The following is a 21,848-nucleotide window of genomic DNA, read 5'->3' on the forward strand; positions in this document are numbered from 1 at the left end:
AGCTGTTAATTAAGCACCAGCCACATCCTTATGTGCATTAGGGTTTATCATTAAATATGAGGGCTGGGGGACAGAAGAACCAAGCTGCAGCTACGTCAGAAAGCTAGTGACCTTATATGCAGTCAAACTAATTGATGTGCTAAATTAATCAGGCAGTACCTGGTTACAGACAGCTCCAGAGCCTTGTTATTATTAGCCAGCTAACTAACGTAAGCTAACCCAAGTTACCGGGAGGCTAACAGTGCTAACTAGCTTATCTCCCCTGGGGAGATGTTTGCCCACGTTCAGCGAAAACCCAGTCAGAGGTATTGCTTCTGATTTAAAGTCTGCCAATGTACACTACAGCCTGGGAGACTGTATCCCTTACTAAACTCTGACTGGGCGCAGTCAGGTTTATCCGTTAGCCAACTAGCTTAATTTTTCCAAATAAACACGGATCTGAATGCAACGTCAAAGGACCCCAATGACGTAAAGAGAAGCGTCTGTTCCATGCCTGAGCGCTTTTGTGTTTTGGTAGCTGTCGCTTTGGCAAAGTGTTGAGTTCATTTATAAAGTGTTTGAACATATGTACATGTCAATTATTTCTACTGTCACCTCAACATCTGTATAATATCTGTTCTATGTACAGAAAAGTAAAAAAATATACTAAATATTCATTCATTCATTATTATTCTTCCTCTTCTTCTTCTGAATAGTATTTCAATTCTTTATATTGTTCTTATTCTTATTATTATTATTCATATTATTTCAATTCTTATTATGTAGCATTTTGTATTATTGGTCGTTGTAATGGTAGAATTTGCAGTCATAGGATGGATAGTATTTTCTAATTGTATTTGTGTTTACACAAAGTGTGTGTGTGTGTGTGTGTGTGCGTGCGTGCGTGCGTGCGTGTGTGTGTGTGTGTCTTCGGGCGGCTCTTCTCTACGTCTCGCTCCAGTCTGACGGACAAGTTCAGACAGAAGTGAAGGTGTGGCGGCAGCAGTCCTGACGAGGTCTGTCTGGGTAGTTCAGGTGTCACAGCGGTGAACTTCATGGAACTTTCCCTGATTTGTGTCTTCTCTGATTCCGTGTGTTTGCTCAGATATTAGTGCTGTGGCAGGAGGCAGGTCTGAGTGAGTGTGTGCCGCTCACTGAGCCAAGAACAAGTCCTGAGATAGCAGCAGCAGCGGGAGCGACGCACGTTGGATTTCTTTCTTTGGGGGTCTGAGGTCGACATCGCTGAACCTTCGGTTCTTGCCCATGTTGTTCATAAGACCTGCAGCCTTAAGCGACACTGAGGAAAGCTTCATATCTGCTGGACGAAGAGGTAAACATACACTAGTGTTAAGTAACCTTAGTTGAGCGTCGGCCTCAGAATGCCTTGATTAGTTCAAGTATCAGCCAGCTGCTCTTCTTCACAGGGCAGACGTGGGCAAAGGTCTATATTGGCTGGATGTCATGTATTTACAAGACACTATCATCAAGACACGATTTAAAATGGCACAGTGGAAGCGTTCGGGACCACTTCCTTATTGACAGTTTGCCTGTCAGCTTAGTGCTAACAGTGACAACTCTTATGTTTTATTTTCACTTAGCATTTGTGATAGAAAATCTCAAACTTTTGACTCACCATTATTTTTTTATGAAGAATAATTTCTCACATGTCATCTGCATTTTCTCGGCTTCTATAGTTATTGGATGCTGATTTGACAGTAAAAACACAGCACTTTGCTTGTGTCTGTGTGTGTCAGTGGTACAACTGGGGAAACAGAATCCCTTAATTCTATGCCTTTTAAATTCTTGAACCTTTTAAATGAAGATGAAGGTGAAAGGTTTATGGACAGTTCTGTTTGATCCTGAATAATCAGCACTTGCATCAGTGATTTCACCTTGAGTGTGTGCATATTTTAAGAGAGGTTAAAGGGCTGTTCTAATGTTTTATTTGGGATGTTGGTTCTCGAGTGAGTATAAACGGTAATGTGAAGCAGTTAATTGTCAGTGACCCATTTTTCTTTTCAAATGCATTGCCTCTGCTCTATTTAACAGGCTGTGCTTCACTGCAGCTCTTCACTGCTCTCATCTCTTCTTAACCCTTTTACTTAATTTCTCTTCTTTTTTTGTCTTTTTCACCTTTTTGTAGCACTTCCTTTTCCTACCCTTCTCCATCACATACAGCTACCATGCGTAGATTCAGCTCTGAGGGATCCCTCCTTGATCTTGACTTCCTCCCATGGAAGAGGATGGCGATGAAGAACCCAGATTTTGAGCAGAACCGGGGATCAGGCACTTACACACCTCACGTGGAGGTGGATAAGCTGGACGGGAGGTCAGCCACTCCCACCATCCTGGAGCCCAGAGGGAGCCCCGGTGAGCAGAGGAGGAAGGAGCTGACCAAGGAGCACAGCGTCAGCGTAGAGAACCTGAGTTCTCTGGAGAAGAGCCACCTCGGAGTGTGTGTCATCAGTGAAGGCTGCAGGGCCTACAGTGACAGTCAGCTGGCCCCGGCCACCCAGGGCAGCACGGAGAGCATGGAGCGAGATGACCTGCCTCCCCCGTCCCCTTCATCCTCCTCCAACTCATTCCTTTTCAAATCCCAGCACAGGCACCACCATAGACCCAAACTGTCATCTGCTAAACTGCACCTCAAGAGTCTGTTTGGACAGGTGGGACACAGTTACATTTCAGTCCACACTGTAGAGCAGCATTCGGCAGCTTCTTAAAAAGTCCTAAAGCTAATTTCAGGTTATCAAAGATTTCTACTGTACTGTAGCCCATTAGGGACACATCTTACCAAACACACTTTTTAGCCATTTGGTGTCTGTTTATTTCAGTATGCTCTAAAACTGGACTTGCAGTGACTTACTGAAACCTGTTTGAGCAAGTAAAAAAAAAGACTATTCTACATGACAATGCAATGATAACTTGGAGTAGAGTAAATGCAGACATGGTGCAGACATAAATGCATACACGATTCTGAAATGTCTAACTTTGATACAGTATTTGTATGATATTTGATACCATGAAACAAACAATGACACAACATTGAGGGCGTAAAAGGTTTATATTTTTTTGAAAGACAAGTCAAGTTGTGGACTGGAGGGCACCTGCAGAGTTGATGATTGAATTCTCTATGGGTTCATCATTACAAACAACCACTTTCAGATGACTGTTCTGCCATATTCCACTGTACGAGATTTGAAGGAAGTTCTATGTCACAGCAAAATTTGGAAAGATTCATACTGAAAGCTGCTTTATTGGGATTTTAGTGAGTGGAACAGGTGGACGAGCTCCGGTTAACTTTGTGGTTTCTGTTTCAGAGCCCTCATTCCTCAAATTCCAACCTCTTCAACACAGAACAAAAAGACAGGTAAGAATCACATTTATTTTCTGTTAATTGTTACTAACTCACATATACAGTCGTGGTCTAAAAACATGTATATCATGGCAGCCTTCAGTTCCAATGATTTCTACAGCTCTCATGTTACTGTGATGAAAACAATGACATTCATGAAGTTTGGTTCAGTGATGAATTTATTATAGGTCTTCTTAAAATGTGACCAAATCTGCTGGCTCAAAAATATACATACAGTAACTAGAATGGCCAATTTGTTGAATACAGAAAGTTGTGTGAATCAAATTGTCTTTCGTGACAAAGTAGTTTGTGTTCCACTCATTCATCACAGAAACATCAGAGCTGTAGAAATCATTGGAACTCAAGACTGCTATGATATACACCAGTTCTTTATGAGTGGATGGAAACTTTTGACCATGACTGTAGATTATATCAAAATAACAACAAAAATAACAAAATAACAAGACATTTAATTTACTGTTCGTAGACAAACATTGGATGTCATTTGATTTGGAAGGCGAGTCAGTTGTTTTTAATCTTACCTTTGTCCTTTTGAGAACTGGAGATGTGATGATAGCAGTGTCTTTTGGTCTGATCTTCTTTGACTGCTGCCTACTGCCTCTCCCTGTCCTTATGTGATGCTGGTCCACAGTACTACAGAGAGGAGGTCTCGCCTGCACTTCATGCGTCAGTGGAGTCAGGTTGGCCACAGTAAGAAGAGAAAGATTAGTCGAGAAGAGCTAGAAAAATGGGCCGAGTCCCTGAACTCCCTGCTGGCCAGCCAAAGTGAGTATTTTTTTGGTGCAAATGTATTAACTGGATTATTTTCCATTAGAATCACTGAACAAAGCAGAAAAAATGGTGGCGATAAAGAGGTCTGGAACTAGGTAAACATACTGTTTAAACCCATAGATTTTCTCAATTGCACTTTTGCCCTATGAGAAGTGCGGCCTGAAGTTGTCAGCTGATAGGTCTGTCTCTCAGCTCATCATACTCCTTGCTCCAGAGATTGGTGATTCATGCTCGTGAAAATATTTCGGACATGTATTTTGGACATGTTAAAAAGGACCTATCAATTAAAGAATACAACAATATTTATTGAGGTACAATTATAGGTCTGAAAGACAATGTCAGATGTGTAGTGATATTTAATTGCTGCTGCTATGGGTGTCTCAATCAAAACAAAACCCAAGACATTTGTGTGACATTTAGTGTTGTGTGGGTAGAGCCTCGGAGCAGGGGGGCATAGCCACTGCTCAGCTGCTCAGAGCCAGCCATCTCTGTAGGAGAGAGTCAGGTGCAGTGCCAGACCTTCAGGAGTAATAAACACCCAGAGTCTGTTGTGATCCAGAGCTGTTTACCAATTAGAGGAAGTGCTCAGATGACTGAGATGACTTTTTAACTTAAAGGATTAAAAAATGTAGTTATTTTCACTCCTGTTTATCAACCTGATCCAGTGATCCGTGGTGGTGACCTCCATTGTCTATTTTGCTATGGCAACAGCGGTGCATGAAGATTCTGCGACCGGTAGCTCTTCCAAATTATCAGCTTTATTGCTGAAACACGTACTGCCCATGGCATCATTGGAGAAGAAAGCAGGTGTTTTGGACCAAGAGCAGCAGACCTTGAGACCATCACAGCCCAAGGAGTCTTTCAAGCATCTAGCCTGACTGGCCCGACCACCCCAGAGAGGAAGAGAGCCGGGATAAGAGCCATGCTAATCCAGCTTGGTTTCAGGCTGCTCATGGCTAATGTCTGGTCACAGTAAAAGGAAATGGATAAAATGGGACTCAGGCTGGACAAACAACATGAAATTAGAGAGTCTTGTGCCCACAGAGACCTGTCTCCACCACAACATCACTTGTCACTGCTGCTTACAGACACCCTGACACAGATTCAAAAGATGCACCATGTGTTTATTTATATTTCTATATTAATAACTGTATATATGTTCTGTAATTTGTGTAGCATGGCGTTTACAAGCTTTCATTTTACAATTATTGTGAATTATCTTGTTCCTTGTACTGTAATGTTGACTGCCAACTCGAGCTGATGGGGAAGTGTACTTTATGAATTGTTCCGCAGTCAAATGCACTTTGCTGGTCCTGAACACACCATTAAACAACCACCGTTGGTAATGAAAATCTATCTGACATGACTGAGGCACAAATGTTCGCTGATGCGGTAATGTTTTACAGTTTTATTCACTTTAAGTTTAGTCTCATTTGCCCACTTCCTTCCTCACTCTCTGACTTTATCAACAAATGAAAGGCACCGTTACCTTGAATAAAATTATGCATTACTCTTGGTTCATCATCTCCTCCCTCCATGCTGATGGAAAGATAGGTGAAGTCTCGAAGTCCACAAAACATTTATGGAGCTTCACAGTAAATAGCGTTGCAGCATTCTGCTAAACAACTGAAGTAGCTGGAGACTTGATTTTAAATCCAGAAACCCCGAGATCCCAAATTGATTTGAAAAGACATTATTTACACCCTTTTTTAAGCCAAAATTTTGAATGGAAAACTCTGTCTGATGTGGGTGCAGGAGCTTGACTTTGTGTCAAGGGTGTGAATAAAGTCTTTGCAAATCAATTTGGAAACTTCTGGAGGTTTGGAGACGAGCTGTATGGAGCCATTTTATGTTTTTTTTTTCGTTTTTTTTTTATGTTTTTAAAACTACTTCAGTTTTTTAGCAGAATGCTGCAACACTGTTTTAGTGAGAAGCTCCAAAAATGTTTTGTGGACTACGAGACTTTACCTGACTTTCATCAACATGGAGGGAGGAGATAAAGACTACATCTTCATTTTGAGGTGAGCCGCTCCTTTAAAAAACAGCATCAGAGGAATGTTGGCAGAAAGTCATTGGCCAGATATGGTGCTGTCAGAAGTGAATGCATGTGATTTTGACAGCGTGGGAAAGTGGAAGTGATGGAGTAGATTGAAATGAAAGATTCTTTCTTACTGATGTTAAGCTGTATTTATGGTCAAAAGGATGATGGTTTGTTGACCCCAGACCTTTCTTGTAGCACCACCATCAGGTGATTTTTACCTAGTGAAGAAATATTAAAATCTAATGAATAGATTGCCATGCTTAGAGGATGGACTTTTTGCTTTTTGTGGACAGTATGAGCTTTTCTGTAGTTCCATCAACAAGACAATCATTATTACTTCCACTGCTGTCAGAGCTTTGACCTCTTACTCTGTGTCAGTTTGTCACAAGTCTTCTAGGTTACACGATGTTAAATAGACCAGAGTTTTGGACCACTGATGGTGCTGTAGAGCAGTGTTTAGATGAGTGTTTGTATTACGTGTTCTGCTGGTGACAATATACACATTCCAAGGGCGGAAACAATTAATGGAAATAATGACATAAAATAGCAATATGCCAACAAAACAGGAGAGGAAGACAAAGATTATGTAAATGATCCAGACTTTAAAACACACAATAAGGCTTTGCAAATTCTTTATGAGGTAGGAAATAAATTCAGCATATGTACAAATAAGCCTGTAAGGATACAAATAAAGCATTTCCTTTATAGCAATAAAAACTCCACAGCTTACGGTCACCTGATGTTAGATGATAGCTCTTCCTTTACCTCTTGGTGGTCTGACTTGAACTCTACACCCTGACATTTAACTGACCAACCATCTCTGCCTTGGAGAAATGTTTGTGCAACTAAAAGTCAAATCTGTCTCAAGTTCCCTCCTGCTTTTATCTGAACTCACATGTTGCTGCAATGATGTTGACATCTGAGCCGACGTCATTGGTTACTGTGTGCTGTGCAATAAAGCCAAAAGAGCAGCACTTCCCCTGACCGTACTGCTTCTATGAATAGAACAGATGGTAAACAGCTGTTATAAATCACTGCTACAACAGAGTCTGTCTAAGGCCTGGACTACACGTATATGGATATTTTTTTAAGCGGATATTTTCTGAAGCCTGCAATGCTATGCCCAGCCGATAGGTGGCGATTAGCAAAATGTAAAACACCACAGAAGAAGAACATTATGAGCATGCGCAGTCAAACGGTCCAGAAGAAGCAGTCAAACGGCGGAAGTTAGGGTAAGAAGTTATGGCGAAGAAAACGAAAATAGAATCTTTTGTGTGGACCAACGCTGAAGTGGAGTTGTTGCAACAACGTTAGGTTCATGTGTAGAGCTGAGATGAGACCTAAAAGTGCAAAGCACACATAGATAGCCCGGTACATGTCGGCCATTGTTGTTGACAACCGTTTTGCTTCAGTGCGCATGTGCTTGTCGCTAGGCGCTTGACGTCATCGCGTCAACACCAGCTCCGTTTAACATCGCTACACGGATCCACTCAATCGGATATTTTTTTAATTTCTAAAAGTCTATCCAGTTTGAGAACAAGGATTCTGGTTGTTATATTGCATGATGAGGAACCCTGTTGAATCAGGTGGATTCCTTAATCACTTCTCTGTTTCCTGGTAGTAACACTTATCTTGGTGTATTCCAGTGTCCTCCAGTATCTAATGGCATTCTGACATTGTAACCCATATCAACAAAACTGGGGCAGGCCCTGATTAAACCCTGCGATAACACAGACAACACTACAGGATATTTTGAATGCCACAAATGTTTGCATTCACTTCACTGTTTTAGAGATTACAGTGTTTCTGCATCTTGTAGCTCAATTATTACAAATATGTACTTGGAAATATACTATCTAATACTATCTAACTAATGTAAGAATATGTGTTGTCTAAAAAATGACTCGAACTTTGTTGTAGATATTTTTTTAGGTGTGTACTTTCCAGAGAAATCCACAGTTTTACTCAAGGTAATGGTGTGTTTCAGTAGGTCACCTGTCGCTATAGCTTCTGAGAGAGTCAGAGTGAGGGAGGAAGTCAACGAATGAGACTTAACATAACTTGCATACCATTACTCTGTCCGTAAACATGTCAAATATATTTTCATCAGTGATAGTGGTTGTTAGGTGGTGTGTTCACCAGCAAAGCGAATATTTACTGGTGTTACTGGTGCGAGTTTGACCACAGGATCATTTGTGTTTATCCACGTTACTCACACGAGTGTTTATTTGCCCAAAACAGCCAGATTACTTTGCTGTACATTAGCTGTAAGTGGGTGTGTTTGTCTGTGTGTTTGAATTCAGGTCAATCACTCAACTCAGCACTCAGCAGAGACTCTGGTTCTGGTTCTCTCTCTCCTCTCTGTAATGTTACGTTAATGAAGTAAAGTGCATTTCCCAACCAGCTCCAGTCAGCAGTCAACATTTCAGAACAGAAACACTACAATGAAGGGTCACCTCTGTGGATCACTGCTGCAGTCAGGTTGATAAACAGGAGTGAAGATAAATCCACTTTTTAATCCCCAAATTTAAAAAGTAATCTCTGAGCTCTCCTCCTGTCGGTAAACAGCTCCGGATCAGAGCAGAATCTGATGTGAGTCTGGGTGTTTATTCCTCCAGAAGGTCTGCACCGACTCTCTCCTCCAGAACTGGAGGCTCTGAGCAGCTGAGCAGCGGCTATTCCTACACAACACTGTGAAACATCTTTTTGAACTTCTCAAAAAAAGGAAAAAGAACAACTTGCTGAGACTTTGCACTTTCTTGAGTTAAAGTGCTATAATTTAAAAGGGCACTCCACAGATTTTTCATGTCATAGTCAGTTTACTAGTCATGGTGAGTAATATACAGTCTAGTCAGGTCAGTATCTTGCTACATTGCCAGAGTTGGGTCTGTTCGGGTCACCTGCATTTTAGAATTGTGACAAATTATCCTTGTATCAAATTGGACTGGGTCTTCAATTTTGTATCAGATCCAACCTGTGAAGACCTTTAAAAGATGTCAATGTCTACCAAAAGATGCTATCAAGTTGCAGGGGAAAGGGGAATGTGTTTTTGGAGCTTGACACATTCTTGTCAGGATATCTCAGTCTCTGTTACTTTGACTTGCCAGTTCCCCAGCCTTATTGAAATACTAGATCAGTGTAATTCTCATTAAAGTAATGCATCACAGTCATCATGTCTGGTGTAACTGGCCAACTGTACTTATAATTTCAGTGATAAAGAATTTAAAATGACCAAGCATACCAGTTACATTTTGTCTAACGGAAAGAAGCTGTGAAACTGCTGCTGGTAAGTCAGAAAGTATTTGTAGATCCAGTGTTTAGGCATTCTGTGTGGAGGGTTAGTTGAAATATTTAGTCTTGTCTAGATACCTTTTGTGTGAATTCTTGTGAAACTGCTGATGCTGAGTAGTCATTAGCCAGTTTCAGCCAACTCTGCTGTGGTAAATAGGCTTGATTGCAGGGCAGACCTCACCCTGCATGAGGTAAATCTAGCACATATGGGCTAGTCACTACAGCGTCAGGACAGCCAAATGAAGGCTTAGGGAGTCTCTCTGCGGGAGTCCATCGAGGGAGTCCAAGTAACTCACTGTCCACCCCCCATCGCAGCCATGAGTCTTACCCAATCCCAGTCAGGACATCAAATCAGAGAAGATTTCAACAGAGACCCATTTGGTCAAAGCTGTATCCCAGCCAATCTCTGTTACCCAACATTCTTCACCGGTACTGAACTTGAAGTACTAGGGGGGCTATGGAACTGCCAGTCTGCAGCCAAAAAGGCGGACACCATTTCAGCCTATGCCTCCCTGCAGACTCTACACTTCAAGGCCCTTACAGAGACCTGGATCACCCCAGAAAACACTGCCACTCCGGCTGCCCTCTCAACTGCCTACTCATTCTCACACTCCCCAAGACTAACAGGTCGAGGAGGAGGAACTGGACTCCTCATCACACCCATGTGGTCCTACCAGGTCCTTCCACTGGACCACCTACCCAGATCTGCATTTGATTTCCACACTGTCTCTGTCACCCTTCCTTTCAAGCTCAACATTGTGGTGATCATTCGCCCTCCCGGTCCTCTCTGTGACTTCTTTGATGAGATGGACGCCCTCCTAAGCTGCTCCCCTGACCATGGCACACCACTCGTTGTCCTAGGTGCCTTCAACATCCACCCAGAGAAGCTGCACTCATCTGAATTCATTGACCTCACACTCTCCCCCTCTCCACTCACCCACCGGGCTGGGAACCAACTTGACCTTGTCTTCACAAGGTCCTGTAGTACCTCGGCACTCTCTGTTACCCCGCTCACTGTGTCCGACCACCACTTTGTATCTGTCTCTCTTCCCTTGAAGTCCACCACCTCCCTCGCCCCTACACACGGTCACCTGCCGCAACCTGAAATCCCTCTCCCTCCACTCTCTCCTCAACTGTATGTACCATCCATAGAACAATTCTTGTTATCCTCCCTCTCCTCCTCTTTAGACAGACAACACTCTCTGTCCCCTCACCTTCCGACCAGCACGATCATCATCCTGATTTCTGATCATCATCCTGATTTCTGATCATCATCACAGTCATCATCCTGATTACACATCATCCTGATGACGTGATTTTTTTTTGATGAGATCAACGATCAAAGATCAACTCCTCTGCCTCCAACCCCAGGAAACTATTCTCCATGTTGTCTTCCCTCCTCACCCCTCCTCATTGACTGCGAGGAACCTGGGCATAATCCTCGATGACAGACTATACTGCACCCACAACATCACTGCTGTGGCCCGATCCTGCAGTTTTGCCCTCTACAACATCTGCAGGATCCGGTCTTTCCTCACAAAGGACACAACGCAACTCCTGGTCCAAGCACTGGTCATCTCCTGTCTGGACTACTGCAACTCGCTCTTGGCTGGACTCCCAGCCTCTGCGACTAAACCATTGCAGCGTATCCAGAATGCTGCAGTGCACCTTGTTTTCAATCTACCCAAATTCTCCCATGTGAACCCCCCCCTCCATGACCTCCACTGGCTTCCTGTTGCAGCCCGGATCCGATTCAAGACGATGGTACTGGCCTTCAAGGGTGTCAACGGAACTGCACCCATCTACCTCCAAACACTGGTCAGACCACATGCCCCAGCGCGAGCACTTCACTCCACTACATGGGCTGGCCAGCTGGTACCGCCATCGCTGAGAGCAAACAAAGGTCGCTCAGCGAAGTCACGACTCTTCTCTGTTCTGGCGCCTCAGTGGTGGAACGAACACCCGACCAATGTCAGGACAGCAGATTCACTCGCCATCTTCCGCAAAAGACTCAAGACTCACTTGTTCAGACTTCACCTCGACCCCGCATAGCATTGTAAGTCGCTTTGGACAAAAGCGTCTGCTAAATGTCCTAAATGTAAATGTAAATACCAATGACTCCAGCCCCATCAATCATGTCCAGACAATCAACTAGATTGGACTTCTGGACAGCCGAGATTTGGGGTGTATCTCTGTGTCCTTGTAGGTTGAGTGCTCTTTGTCTTGTGATTGAATTCTATCAGCTGATTGTAATGGAAGAATTGGAAAAGGCTTTTTCTGACCAGATGGATATGAAGCCTTTACAGTGACATACAGTCCTAACTGGAGGCAAAGAAAGAAAAAGGAAAAGCCATTAGCAGAACCAGATCCCACAAATGATACTGTAATGTGAGCTCACCCTCCTCTATCTGATGTTATGGGCAGTAAGCTGGGGAATGTGTTGTCTATTCACAGACCAGGTAATGTGATTCAGTAGTGACTAAAATGCACTTCACTATGATGCAGCTAATTAGAGAGGAAGAGAATATTTTATCACCTCATATTCTCCTGCAATACTAATACAGTCTGGATGAGGCTTTGACCACAATAAAAACAGAAATTATGTTCAAGCAAGTATTTATGTCTCTACATGCTGATTTTCATACTGTATGTTAGTGAACAGAAGCAAATGAAGATAGAAAAAACACATTCAGTAATCAAAACCACTGATGTATGTTTGAAAACTGGCAGTTTACACGATTGTACTTACTAGTACACTGGTATGGTCCTCTGTTGGAGGGGAGGTGGTGTCCAAAGCTACTTGGCCATCTGACAAGCATATTGGCAGCCTAAATGCTAACACATCTTAGCTTAGCTTGCTAGCATGCTAACATTTGCTAATTAGTACTAAACAAGACCTACTGCCACAGATGATGTTAATCTAGTTAGTTTTGCAGGTATTTGGTCACAAATCAAAGTGTTGGACAATGTTGTTGATTGTGCAGGATGAAAAGTAAGAGGCTCGCCAATTATTACAATTCACCCTGAAAGCAACATGCACATCTGAACTAAATTAACTAACTAAAAAAACATAGAACAATATTATGTAGGGATGCATGATATATATCGGACTGATAAATTATTAGCCCAATAATAGAAAATGTGCATTATCGGTAATCAGCAGTAGTGCAGCATCTACACACAGTAGGTGCGGTATGCACCTTTAAAGTTGTTTTGTGTGCAGCCAGTAAACACAGAGAAGAACAACAACAAAAACTCTGTCGTCATGCTCATGACGTCGAACTGCTGCTCCTGTGTAGAGCCACGCTTTGTAGACGAGACACGCATGTCGTTGCTGGTGTGGACGTTTTTTAAATTTTTTTACAGAAAGGAGACATCACTGTAAGCGTTTAGAGGGGAGGGAAAAGTCTTCAAGTTAATACAAAAAATCTTATCACAGCTGTGGAATATTAAATCTACCATCTTTGCTCACTACGTCTGAGCCTTTACACACAGGTGTGCATAAACTACAGGTTATGTATTTTTTAAACATAAAAATGTGTAATTATTGTTATTTTATCGGTATTGGCCATGAGAGGCAGGTAATTATTGGTATCGGCAGAAAAAAATCCATATCGTGCATAACGTATATTATGTCAGACCAACACACTCTGGCTTGTGGCTTTCATCAGGGTCATCATGATGACCTCCCTGTCCATGATTTGGCTCTCAGCCCAAAGCCAGGGGTTTCCATTGCCATGAATATTTGAAATGACTCTGAATATAAATAGTCATTGTCATACTCAAACAGGAGGAGCGTTTCAACTTTCTCCTGACAAATTCCTAACACTCACGTTTGGTTCCTCTTTGCTGTGACTGTAGTGTGCAGACGACTCAACCTCAGCACTCTGCAAACAGTACAGTCACTTGGCCTCCTTATCACTGCCATGCTAATATGCAGTGTGTGAATGTGTGAACTGTGACATGTTGTACATGTATTTGTCAGCAGTTTGAAACTCCATATTAAAAACAAGTCTTGGCTTAAAGCCTAGCAGTCAGTTCGAGTAGAGAAGATGGGTGTGTGCCAAGTTTTTACAATTAGCCTGAGAAACGTTGCTGCTGGCAATACTTGTGCTTCTATGGGCTTATTAGGCCTCAGGGACTGTGCGTGGGTGTCTTCCTCTTGTAACGTGTAATGTGACGCTGCATGAAGAGGCAAGCCCCACTTATCTTCCTCCTCCTCCTCTCAGCTGGTGTTTCAGTGTTTGGAGCATTCTTGCGCTCTGAGTTCAGCGAGGAGAATCTGCAGTTCTACCTGGCTTGTGAGCAGTACAGACATTCGTCCAACAACTTCAGCCTGCAGAGGAGGGCGAAGGACATCTGCACCACCTACATCCAACCAGGAGCCCCCCGGGAGGTACAGCCCTACTTTTATATTCAATCTAGCTGCATGCACTAAAACTAAACTGTGCAATCTTTTTTCAGGAAACAGGAAGCATAACTCAAAGTATGTGTCTCCCTCCCTAACAATGTGCTATGTGTGTGTTTTGCATGCTCTTTGTCTTCAGAAGTTTAACATCACAATGTTACATCAATAGCTACATTTATTTGGAGCCTCTTTACAGTAATTGAGCTAAGGTTCAACCAAAATAAAAATATTTTATGCAAACACCCCTCAGTTACAAAATTTTGAAAAAATGTAATCTATCTTTGACCAGAAGAGCCTCTTTAGATCGAAAGTCTTTTTGTCTGGAGTGTCTCAACCGAGATAGGCAGAAAACAGTGAGCTATCAACTAACAACATGCAATAACGCTCAAAATGATCATTTGTAGATGATAGTAAGATTTGTCATTCTGTTTCAAAAGGCTGGTTTAAAGCAAGACTATATCATTTTTAACAGCGTCCACTGTGGCCACAAGTAAATTGCAATGATAATGGTACATTTCCCTTCACTTGAGTCAGTTGCCTTCAGGACCCTGAAACTTGATGTAAAAAATTCTCAAGTATGCTCAAAAAACAAATAACCAAATCTTCTTGAGGTATGAGTTTTAGAGTTCAACATTGAAAATCGTATCTGCCTCGTGATTGACTTATCACTGACTTTACCAACCACCTAAAGGCATCGAATGTTGATGATGTTGCTAGATTCTGATTGGAGCTAGAATGCTGTGACATCACCGTTTTTCAATAAAAACCCTGCAATAAAAACAAAAGTGGCACAAAATAGTAGGACAGCAACTAATAATGATGTTAATAATCATTATTATTTAATAATGATTAATCTATCGATTATTTTCTCAATTCATTGATTAATTGTTTGGCCTTTAAAATGAAAAATGTGGATCAGTGTTTCTCAGCGTCCAAGATGGCATCCTGAAATGTCTTGTTTTGTTCACATCCCAAAGACATTCAGTTTGCTGTCAGAATAGAAGAGGAAAGAAACCAGAAAATATTTACATTTAAGAAGCAGAATCAGAGAATTCAGACTCTTTTCTTTTTCTGTCCTCTTCACGTGGTAGATCAGTACTAATAATTAGAGACTGAGGGAGAACAAACGTTATCGAATATCAAAAGTTTGCTAACATTAGCAAAAAATAGCCTCAATAATTTACTGGTAATACCAGGCCATGTAAAGCCCTATTCACAAGGAACTAGTATCACTAGGGGCCTCGTGATTTAGACATTGCCTGTGCACGTTTGTGTGTCGTGTCGTGTATTCACACAGGACTGTATTTTACTCATTCACTGACCTTAACTCATGGATATGACATCTAGGCTCTGTGTAACATCACACATTTCAGAAGCGAAGCGTCTGTTCTTCAGCAGCCACATTAATGAGATATAGTTTAGAGTTGATTTGTCCACTCCCTGCATGTGTTACAAGCAGAAATACACACTTACAGCTCATTTACAGTAGATCAAGTAAAAGATGCTTTGTGGCTGAACTTGAACACGGCAACCTTTTGTTGATCCTAACCTTCTCCGTCACAGTTTACAAATTACTGACAAGGCAGATTCACTGATTCCGAGTGATCACTCGGCCAGTGTTGTAAAAAATACCCACTCTTACTTTAGTCACGTTCCCTTCATTGTAAGATACGTTCTAATGTTTGTCTTTTTCCCAATTGTGTTTCCTTCAATGCTACTACTGACCGTAATCTCCATTGTTGGGTGCAGGTTAAGGTTGGTGGGAAAGCGGACTTAAACACTATTGAATAAAATAGGTCAGATGAATGAAGAATAACCTGTAATTTAACTACCTTTTTTTTGTAGCACTTCTGATTAAATGTTTAATTTGAATATTTAATCATAATTAGGGCTGGGCGATATGGGAAAAAGTCATATCACGATATTTTTTTTTATATCAGTCGATATCGATATATATCACGATATAAAACAAATCACTATTTTGTGAATTTTAAATGTTCCCTGCTACTCTTAATTGAGATATGAAGATATCAGAAGGTTAATTTTTAATTAAATATTTATTTTCTGTCAAAGGTGAACATGACATGTAACACACATCTTAAATCTTTCAAGTTTAAAGGAGAACATAAACAAAACAGACATTATTTTGTCAATGTCAAATGAATAAAATAGTATCAAAATATAATTAAATTTTCAGAAACTCTCCTTCTCTAGATTGTTTTAAATATTGTTTTTTTAAGAACAAACAATAAAATAGAACAATAAATAGCCAAAAAAATGTCTTATACTCTCAGTGCAATTTCAAGCAGCTTTCAAAGACAACATAAATAAAATAGACATTGGCTCAACTGTTATCAGCTTATGCTCAGAAAAAAGGCACAAGAAATCCCAATGAGTGCAGTACAATAAGTTAAATGCTAATTTAACATGCCAGAATTTAATCACCCTGTCCAGATTTTGTTATTGTTTGCATATTGCAACACTGTACATACATTTATTTTTTATATATGATATTGATGAAATTACAAATTATTTCAGCAGAGGCAGGGATATATACAGCAGAGGGGGGCTTACCAACAGCTGAGTGAAGTCGATGCCCAAAGCATTGCAGCCGAGTCCAGTTGTTGAGGGATGTGGCCTTGACTATATTCGTCCCACTGTCTGTTGTGATGCAGACTTGTTTGTCTTCACTCAAGCCCCAGGATGCAAGTGCTTCTGACAGTCCTGCAGCAATTATTTCACCTGTATGGTCTTCCAGAAAGTACGCCGTTTGAAGGCATTTGCTTATCAGATTCCAGTCTTTGTCTATGAAGTGGGCAGTGAGGCTCATGTATGGCTCAGATGTGCGACTGGACCACATATCTGACGTGGTAGCAAAGTGTGCTACATTTTGCAGTTCTTTCTCGACTCTCTCTACACTTATTATACATCTGTGGGAGTGTGGTCTGGGAGAAATGTTTACGCCCAGGCAGTTTGTAACGAGGGTCCACAACTTTTAGCATCCACTTGAACCCCTTATTTTCCACTGTGCTTATTGGTAGCATGTCTTTTGCAATACAATAAGCTACTGCATTTGTTATATCACGGTGTCTCTTCGATTTTTTGTCATAAGGTATGACGCTGGATAAAGCAGACTCTATGGTCTTCTGTTGCTGCTGCACAGGCGTTGTTTTGGGGGGAAGACTAGTACTTGTTCCGGGCTGTGTTTGTAAAAGTTCTCCATGCTCAAACGGGTGGCGCTGCTTCAGGTGATGGAAAAGATTAGTGGTATTCCCCGTCTTTGTCGCAACATGTGCTCGACATAATTTGCAGTGCGCACTACTCTGTTTCGTGTCGGACTTTAAAAAACCAAAATACCTCCACACCACCGAACTTTTCGGGCCCTTCTTGTCACCGATGTCATCCCTTACGTCTTGGGCTTCCGTCATTTCCTCCGTCGGAGCACTCATTTTCTTTTTTTTAAACTGCTGCAGCAGCACAAACAAACACGCCGCGACTAGCTGCTGGTATGGCTCTATTCCAGCCACGTGATTGGTTCAGTGCGGCGCAACTCTCGTTGTCATTGGCTATTCGTATTGTCTGTCAAAATATGGACGAATGTAATCTATCGAAAATTATATCGACCATGTTTCATATCTCTATCGAGGAAAAGTTTTCATCGATAATTATCGTTATCGTTTTATCGCCCAGCCCTAATCATAATATTATATGGCAATTTACACTTCATTACAAATTGTACATTAAAAACCTTTTGCTTATTTATTGTAAAAGACCTTTTGTGGCCCTCCTGCAGCACCTTCACAGCCCACCAGGAGCTGCGGCCCACACTTTTAGAGTCACCGTTCTGAATGTACGACGTTGCTTTTTTAAATGTCAGATAATTTTAGGAAATGCACTTAAAAAATTCTGAGGGAGGGCTCACATTTGGACCCCCCCCCAATGTCTACCATGGCAACACCCTTGAGGACTGCATATTCACTGGGCAATGCTTAAATTCTAACAGACTGACATTAATTACTGCACTGTGGTTGTTGTAGGTGAACCTGGACAGCAAGACGAGGGATCTGACCATCCAGCTGCTGCAGGCTCCCTCTCACACCTCTCTGTCCCATGCACAGAAACGCATCTACTCGCTGCTGGACACAGACTGTTATACCCGCTTCCTCCAGTCCAACATCTACCTCTCCTTACTTCAAGAGACTGATTAGCCTCATGTTGAAGAAACACCTGGACTCAGGACTCCTGTGTCCAGTCTTTATATTGACCTAATCACATCCTGACTCCAGCTCTGTATTTAACACACAGCCATAAGACTGATACATATCTTTTAATACCAATTGCCCAAAAGATACGTTTCCCAAAATGTTATACTATTCTTTTATTAGGCTGCTTGTGGGCTTTGAGCTGCAGCAGTTGGCCCTGAGAATTTTGTAAAACTCTGCTGAGGCAATTTTCTTTCCGTCACTTAACATGACCCGTGAAACTATGCAGCTCCGGTTTTAATCATTAAACATCCTCCATGTAAGTAGCTCATGTCCCCATGGTCCAATAACTCTCAGAGTTTCCCCTGCTGACAGAGAGGAAAAACAAGTTCTACAAGAATGAGCTCTTTGCTGAAAAGGTCATAGTACAATGTAATTTACTTATATGACAAAGGTGGTAACCTGAGCTTATTGACCCTGACAGGTAAAATGGATACACAGCTACAGGGAAGCGGTTTTCAGTCTGCCTCTGAATACTCACTGTTCAAACTGTGTATGCATACGACAGACTGAGAAAACAGTCTGTCGTATGCATACACAGTTTGAACAGTCATTAGAAACAACAAGTAGGTTGTTTCTAATGAGTGCTGTTGAGTAGCATTTTCTTGAATGTTGGGCCTAGAAAAACAGAAAAAAAGTGCTTGTCAGGTTTGAGTTTTAAAGAGAAAGAAATAAAATCCTGTTTTTGTATCTGATCTGTCTGTTGATTCTTCAGTGCTCATGCAGAGATGGAGATGAGCTTTGGCAGTGGATTGACAGCTTGCTGTGGCTGCAGAAGGCCCGGCAAAGTGACCCTGACAACCTTTTACCAAAATGATAATAACAAAAATAGCACTAATTATTGTTATTTTTTAAAATGTATTTTAGGAAGTTACACAATCTGATATTGCCGTGTTGGTTTCATTCCCGGAATATCATAATTATTGTTGCTCCTGGACCTTCAATGAAACTGACCAATCACATTTTTTTAATGTCATAGCTGGGGGGAGGTTCTCCTTTCAAACATGTGTCTAACATTATGAAAGGGTCTATTTTAATCATAATCATGTTTCCCTAAACCCAATGAAGTACTTTAGTTCCCTAAACCTAGCCAAACTGCAACATAAAACTGAAAAGAAAATAATAAGATCACTTAGTGTAACAATAATAAATGAACAGTATAATATGTTTCCAATGGGATACAAAAGTGTGCTGGGTAAGAGTCCTGTCACCCACTCAGCCACAAGGGCTTGCTTCAGATGTGGACTTGGTCACTTTTTCCTAAGTTGAAATCAGAATCAGAATCAGAAATACTTTATTGATTGCTTGTGTTACAGCTGCTCCCATTCAAAGTCTTAGAAATATGCAGAAAAATAAAAACTATATATAAACAAGAATAATAAAAGTAGACTTAAAATAGAGTAAAATATAAGAAATGAAATGATGGTCATTGAGCTGTTGAACATTGATTATGATTTGCTTATATTCCAGGAACAACATCAACAAGAGGTGCAGAACTATGACATCACAACAGTTGCATTGATGGTCCTGGATCAACTTTAATTATGATGTTGTAGGAACACCACCAATACAGCGATATGAAATACACCCTGAAAGCTCATTCAAAATTCTAAGGAATACTCAAAAGGTACACCTACTAGCTATTTTCTGACAATTTTAACCTGTGTTCATCAATATCAAGTTTGCTCAGTGGTCATCACCTAAGTGTGTGGAACTTAGGTTTGCTGGTTAAGACCATGAGATGCAGCTGATAGAGCTCTAAAAAAAAAGCTAGTAAGTGGACCTTGAGTGAGAATGATTTTATCATCATATCAGAAGATCGTTCTGGTCTCTGTACCAACACCCATGGTCCTCATTTATAAAACTGACCTACAGATCAGGGGTCTCATTTATAAAATGTTCATAGATTTATATTTGAACGTAGTCTTAAGATCATTTTTTCGACAGTGTGCGATTAATTCATAGAAGATGCTGAGCATTAAAACTTTATGAGAATCCCATTTGTAACTTACACACCTGTGATCTCTAAATCTCAAATCACTGTGATCTGGTCTTCCAAAAAGTTTGATTTCCTCTTTTGGTCCTGGCTATTCCTGACTAAACCCTCATTTGTGCTGCATTAAATGAGGGGACATCACAAGGCAGGAGCTGTCAGTTTAAGTTGATTTGAGATTTATAGATCACATATAAAATGGACTTTTATTTAAGCATGACTTAAGAAGAAAACCATGTATAAGTAGTTCTTTATAAAACCTTACTCTGACATGGCAACAGGAAATATGTTTTAAACACTGATGTACTCCTCCTAGCTGGATGACCGGATCCACCTCTAACTTGGTGAGAAAACACTTGAAGACCTTGATGATGCTGTATTGTATATAGTTTTCATAGAACAAGGTGGCTGCAGCGGCGCTGCAAATGCCAATGATTCACCATGCAACGCCTGAAGTCATTTACATAACAATATTCAATTAGAGTCATAGTGCCACCTAATGCTACAGTAACAGGTGACATGACAATCACGTTTTATCTGTATGTACTCCTACCAGCAGGTTGACTGAATCTACCTCAGAATTTCCTCAGAAAATGCTGAAGGCTTTGATGATGGTGTTTGGTGAACATAGGTAGATTTCATCGGATGACGTTGCAACATTAAACAGGAAGTTGTAGTAACATGGCTTTATACTGTCAAATCTCCCCCAATTTCACATGCCTTATCACAGTCCCGCCCTGAGGATTTCTACATGCCTATTAGGGGGTTTGGCATAGTGCCACCTACTGGAAACAGGAAGTAAGCCTTCTGTGACAATCATTTCATTTACAATTTACATTAAATAGTTGAACCTCGTGAAATTAGTGAGTGTTCTCTGGTGCCACATAGTCGACACAGGAGGTCACACTGAACTCCTTTCACATTTCCAAAACAAATGAAAATGTAGCGGCCAGTGTTCGGTACACCCCGACTTATCCAGGGTGTGAGGGCGCGTTCAGGCTGCTTGCACCTTTAATTGTAATTGTGTTTATTATGAAAGATAGTGTGTCTTTCTTTTGTGTCCTTCAAGAAAATGTCTGTTTCCCGTGGTTCCCACTAGGCCACCACTTTGTGCATTCCAGTAATTCTGTTGAAACCCACCATCAGTCCACATTTAATTCATCCCACATGTTCACGGTGTTAACAGTTGTCCAATCAGCGTTGTCAAATACAGAATACTGACATAGATACTGATTTTAGGCACATTCTATCACATTATAAAAGCACAATTCAGAGGTAATGTGAATTCTGGTGTGTTTACTTCAGTTTTTTATATGAGAACTGAACAGTTCTCTAACTGAACTGTTAGAACTGACTCAACTCGAGAAATCTCCAAAAGAGATTGGATAGATGTCTACATCTGATAAGGAGCAGTTCCTCATGCTTAGAAAGTCAAGTTTCTGGGTGAGTTTACTTGGCACACAAAGAAAAATATTTTCTCACCTGACCAGGTAGTGAATTGCCATAGAGATATTTAGTTTTATGGATATCTGACTCAGACACATGTACCTTGGAAGTGAACAAAAATTCTCCACACAATCATCAGCTTTCATTGGCACTACTTTTTTGGGAAGAAGAGTGTTTCCATGGCTATGTGCCTGTAGGTGATGTCATCGTCATATGTTGCTAACAGATGCAAACTCCAATGGTGATAACTCAAGCTACTTATGAACCTGGAAGCTTTTGTT

General features: G+C 41.1%; 2 protein-coding genes across 4 annotated transcripts in view; one reads left to right on the plus strand and one right to left on the minus strand.

The window, feature by feature from the left end:
• The window catches only part of bag6l (BCL2 associated athanogene 6, like), a 79,554-nt gene extending 79,111 nt beyond the window's left edge, over positions 1 to 443 (minus strand). The window contains exon 1 of the mRNA XM_073463599.1: positions 160 to 443. The gene's annotated coding sequence lies outside the window, so the exon portion shown is untranslated. The remainder of the gene's footprint in view (positions 1 to 159) is intronic.
• Positions 1 to 18,823, plus strand: part of LOC140994028 (uncharacterized) — a 31,714-nt gene extending 12,891 nt beyond the window's left edge. Inside the window, exons 2-8 of one of the 3 annotated variants that reach the window (XM_073463602.1) lie at positions 941 to 995; positions 1,085 to 1,309; positions 2,123 to 2,645; positions 3,300 to 3,349; positions 3,987 to 4,120; positions 13,688 to 13,854; positions 17,904 to 18,823. In XM_073463602.1, coding sequence (XP_073319703.1) covers positions 2,163 to 2,645; positions 3,300 to 3,349; positions 3,987 to 4,120; positions 13,688 to 13,854; positions 17,904 to 18,074 — 1,005 coding nt within the window. In that variant the 5' untranslated portion in view covers positions 941 to 995; positions 1,085 to 1,309; positions 2,123 to 2,162 and the 3' untranslated portion in view covers positions 18,075 to 18,823. Of the gene's footprint in view, positions 1 to 917; positions 996 to 1,084; positions 1,310 to 2,122; positions 2,646 to 3,299; positions 3,350 to 3,986; positions 4,121 to 4,837; positions 5,483 to 13,687; positions 13,855 to 17,903 lie in introns of those variants that run through there. The other 2 variants (XM_073463601.1, XM_073463603.1) reach the window with 2 other exon arrangements.
• Positions 18,824 to 21,848: the final 3,025 nt, after the last annotated feature.

The sequence above is a fragment of the Pagrus major genome, chromosome 3, assembly GCF_040436345.1.
Source record: "Pagrus major chromosome 3, Pma_NU_1.0".
Taxonomy (NCBI): domain Eukaryota; kingdom Metazoa; phylum Chordata; class Actinopteri; order Spariformes; family Sparidae; genus Pagrus; species Pagrus major.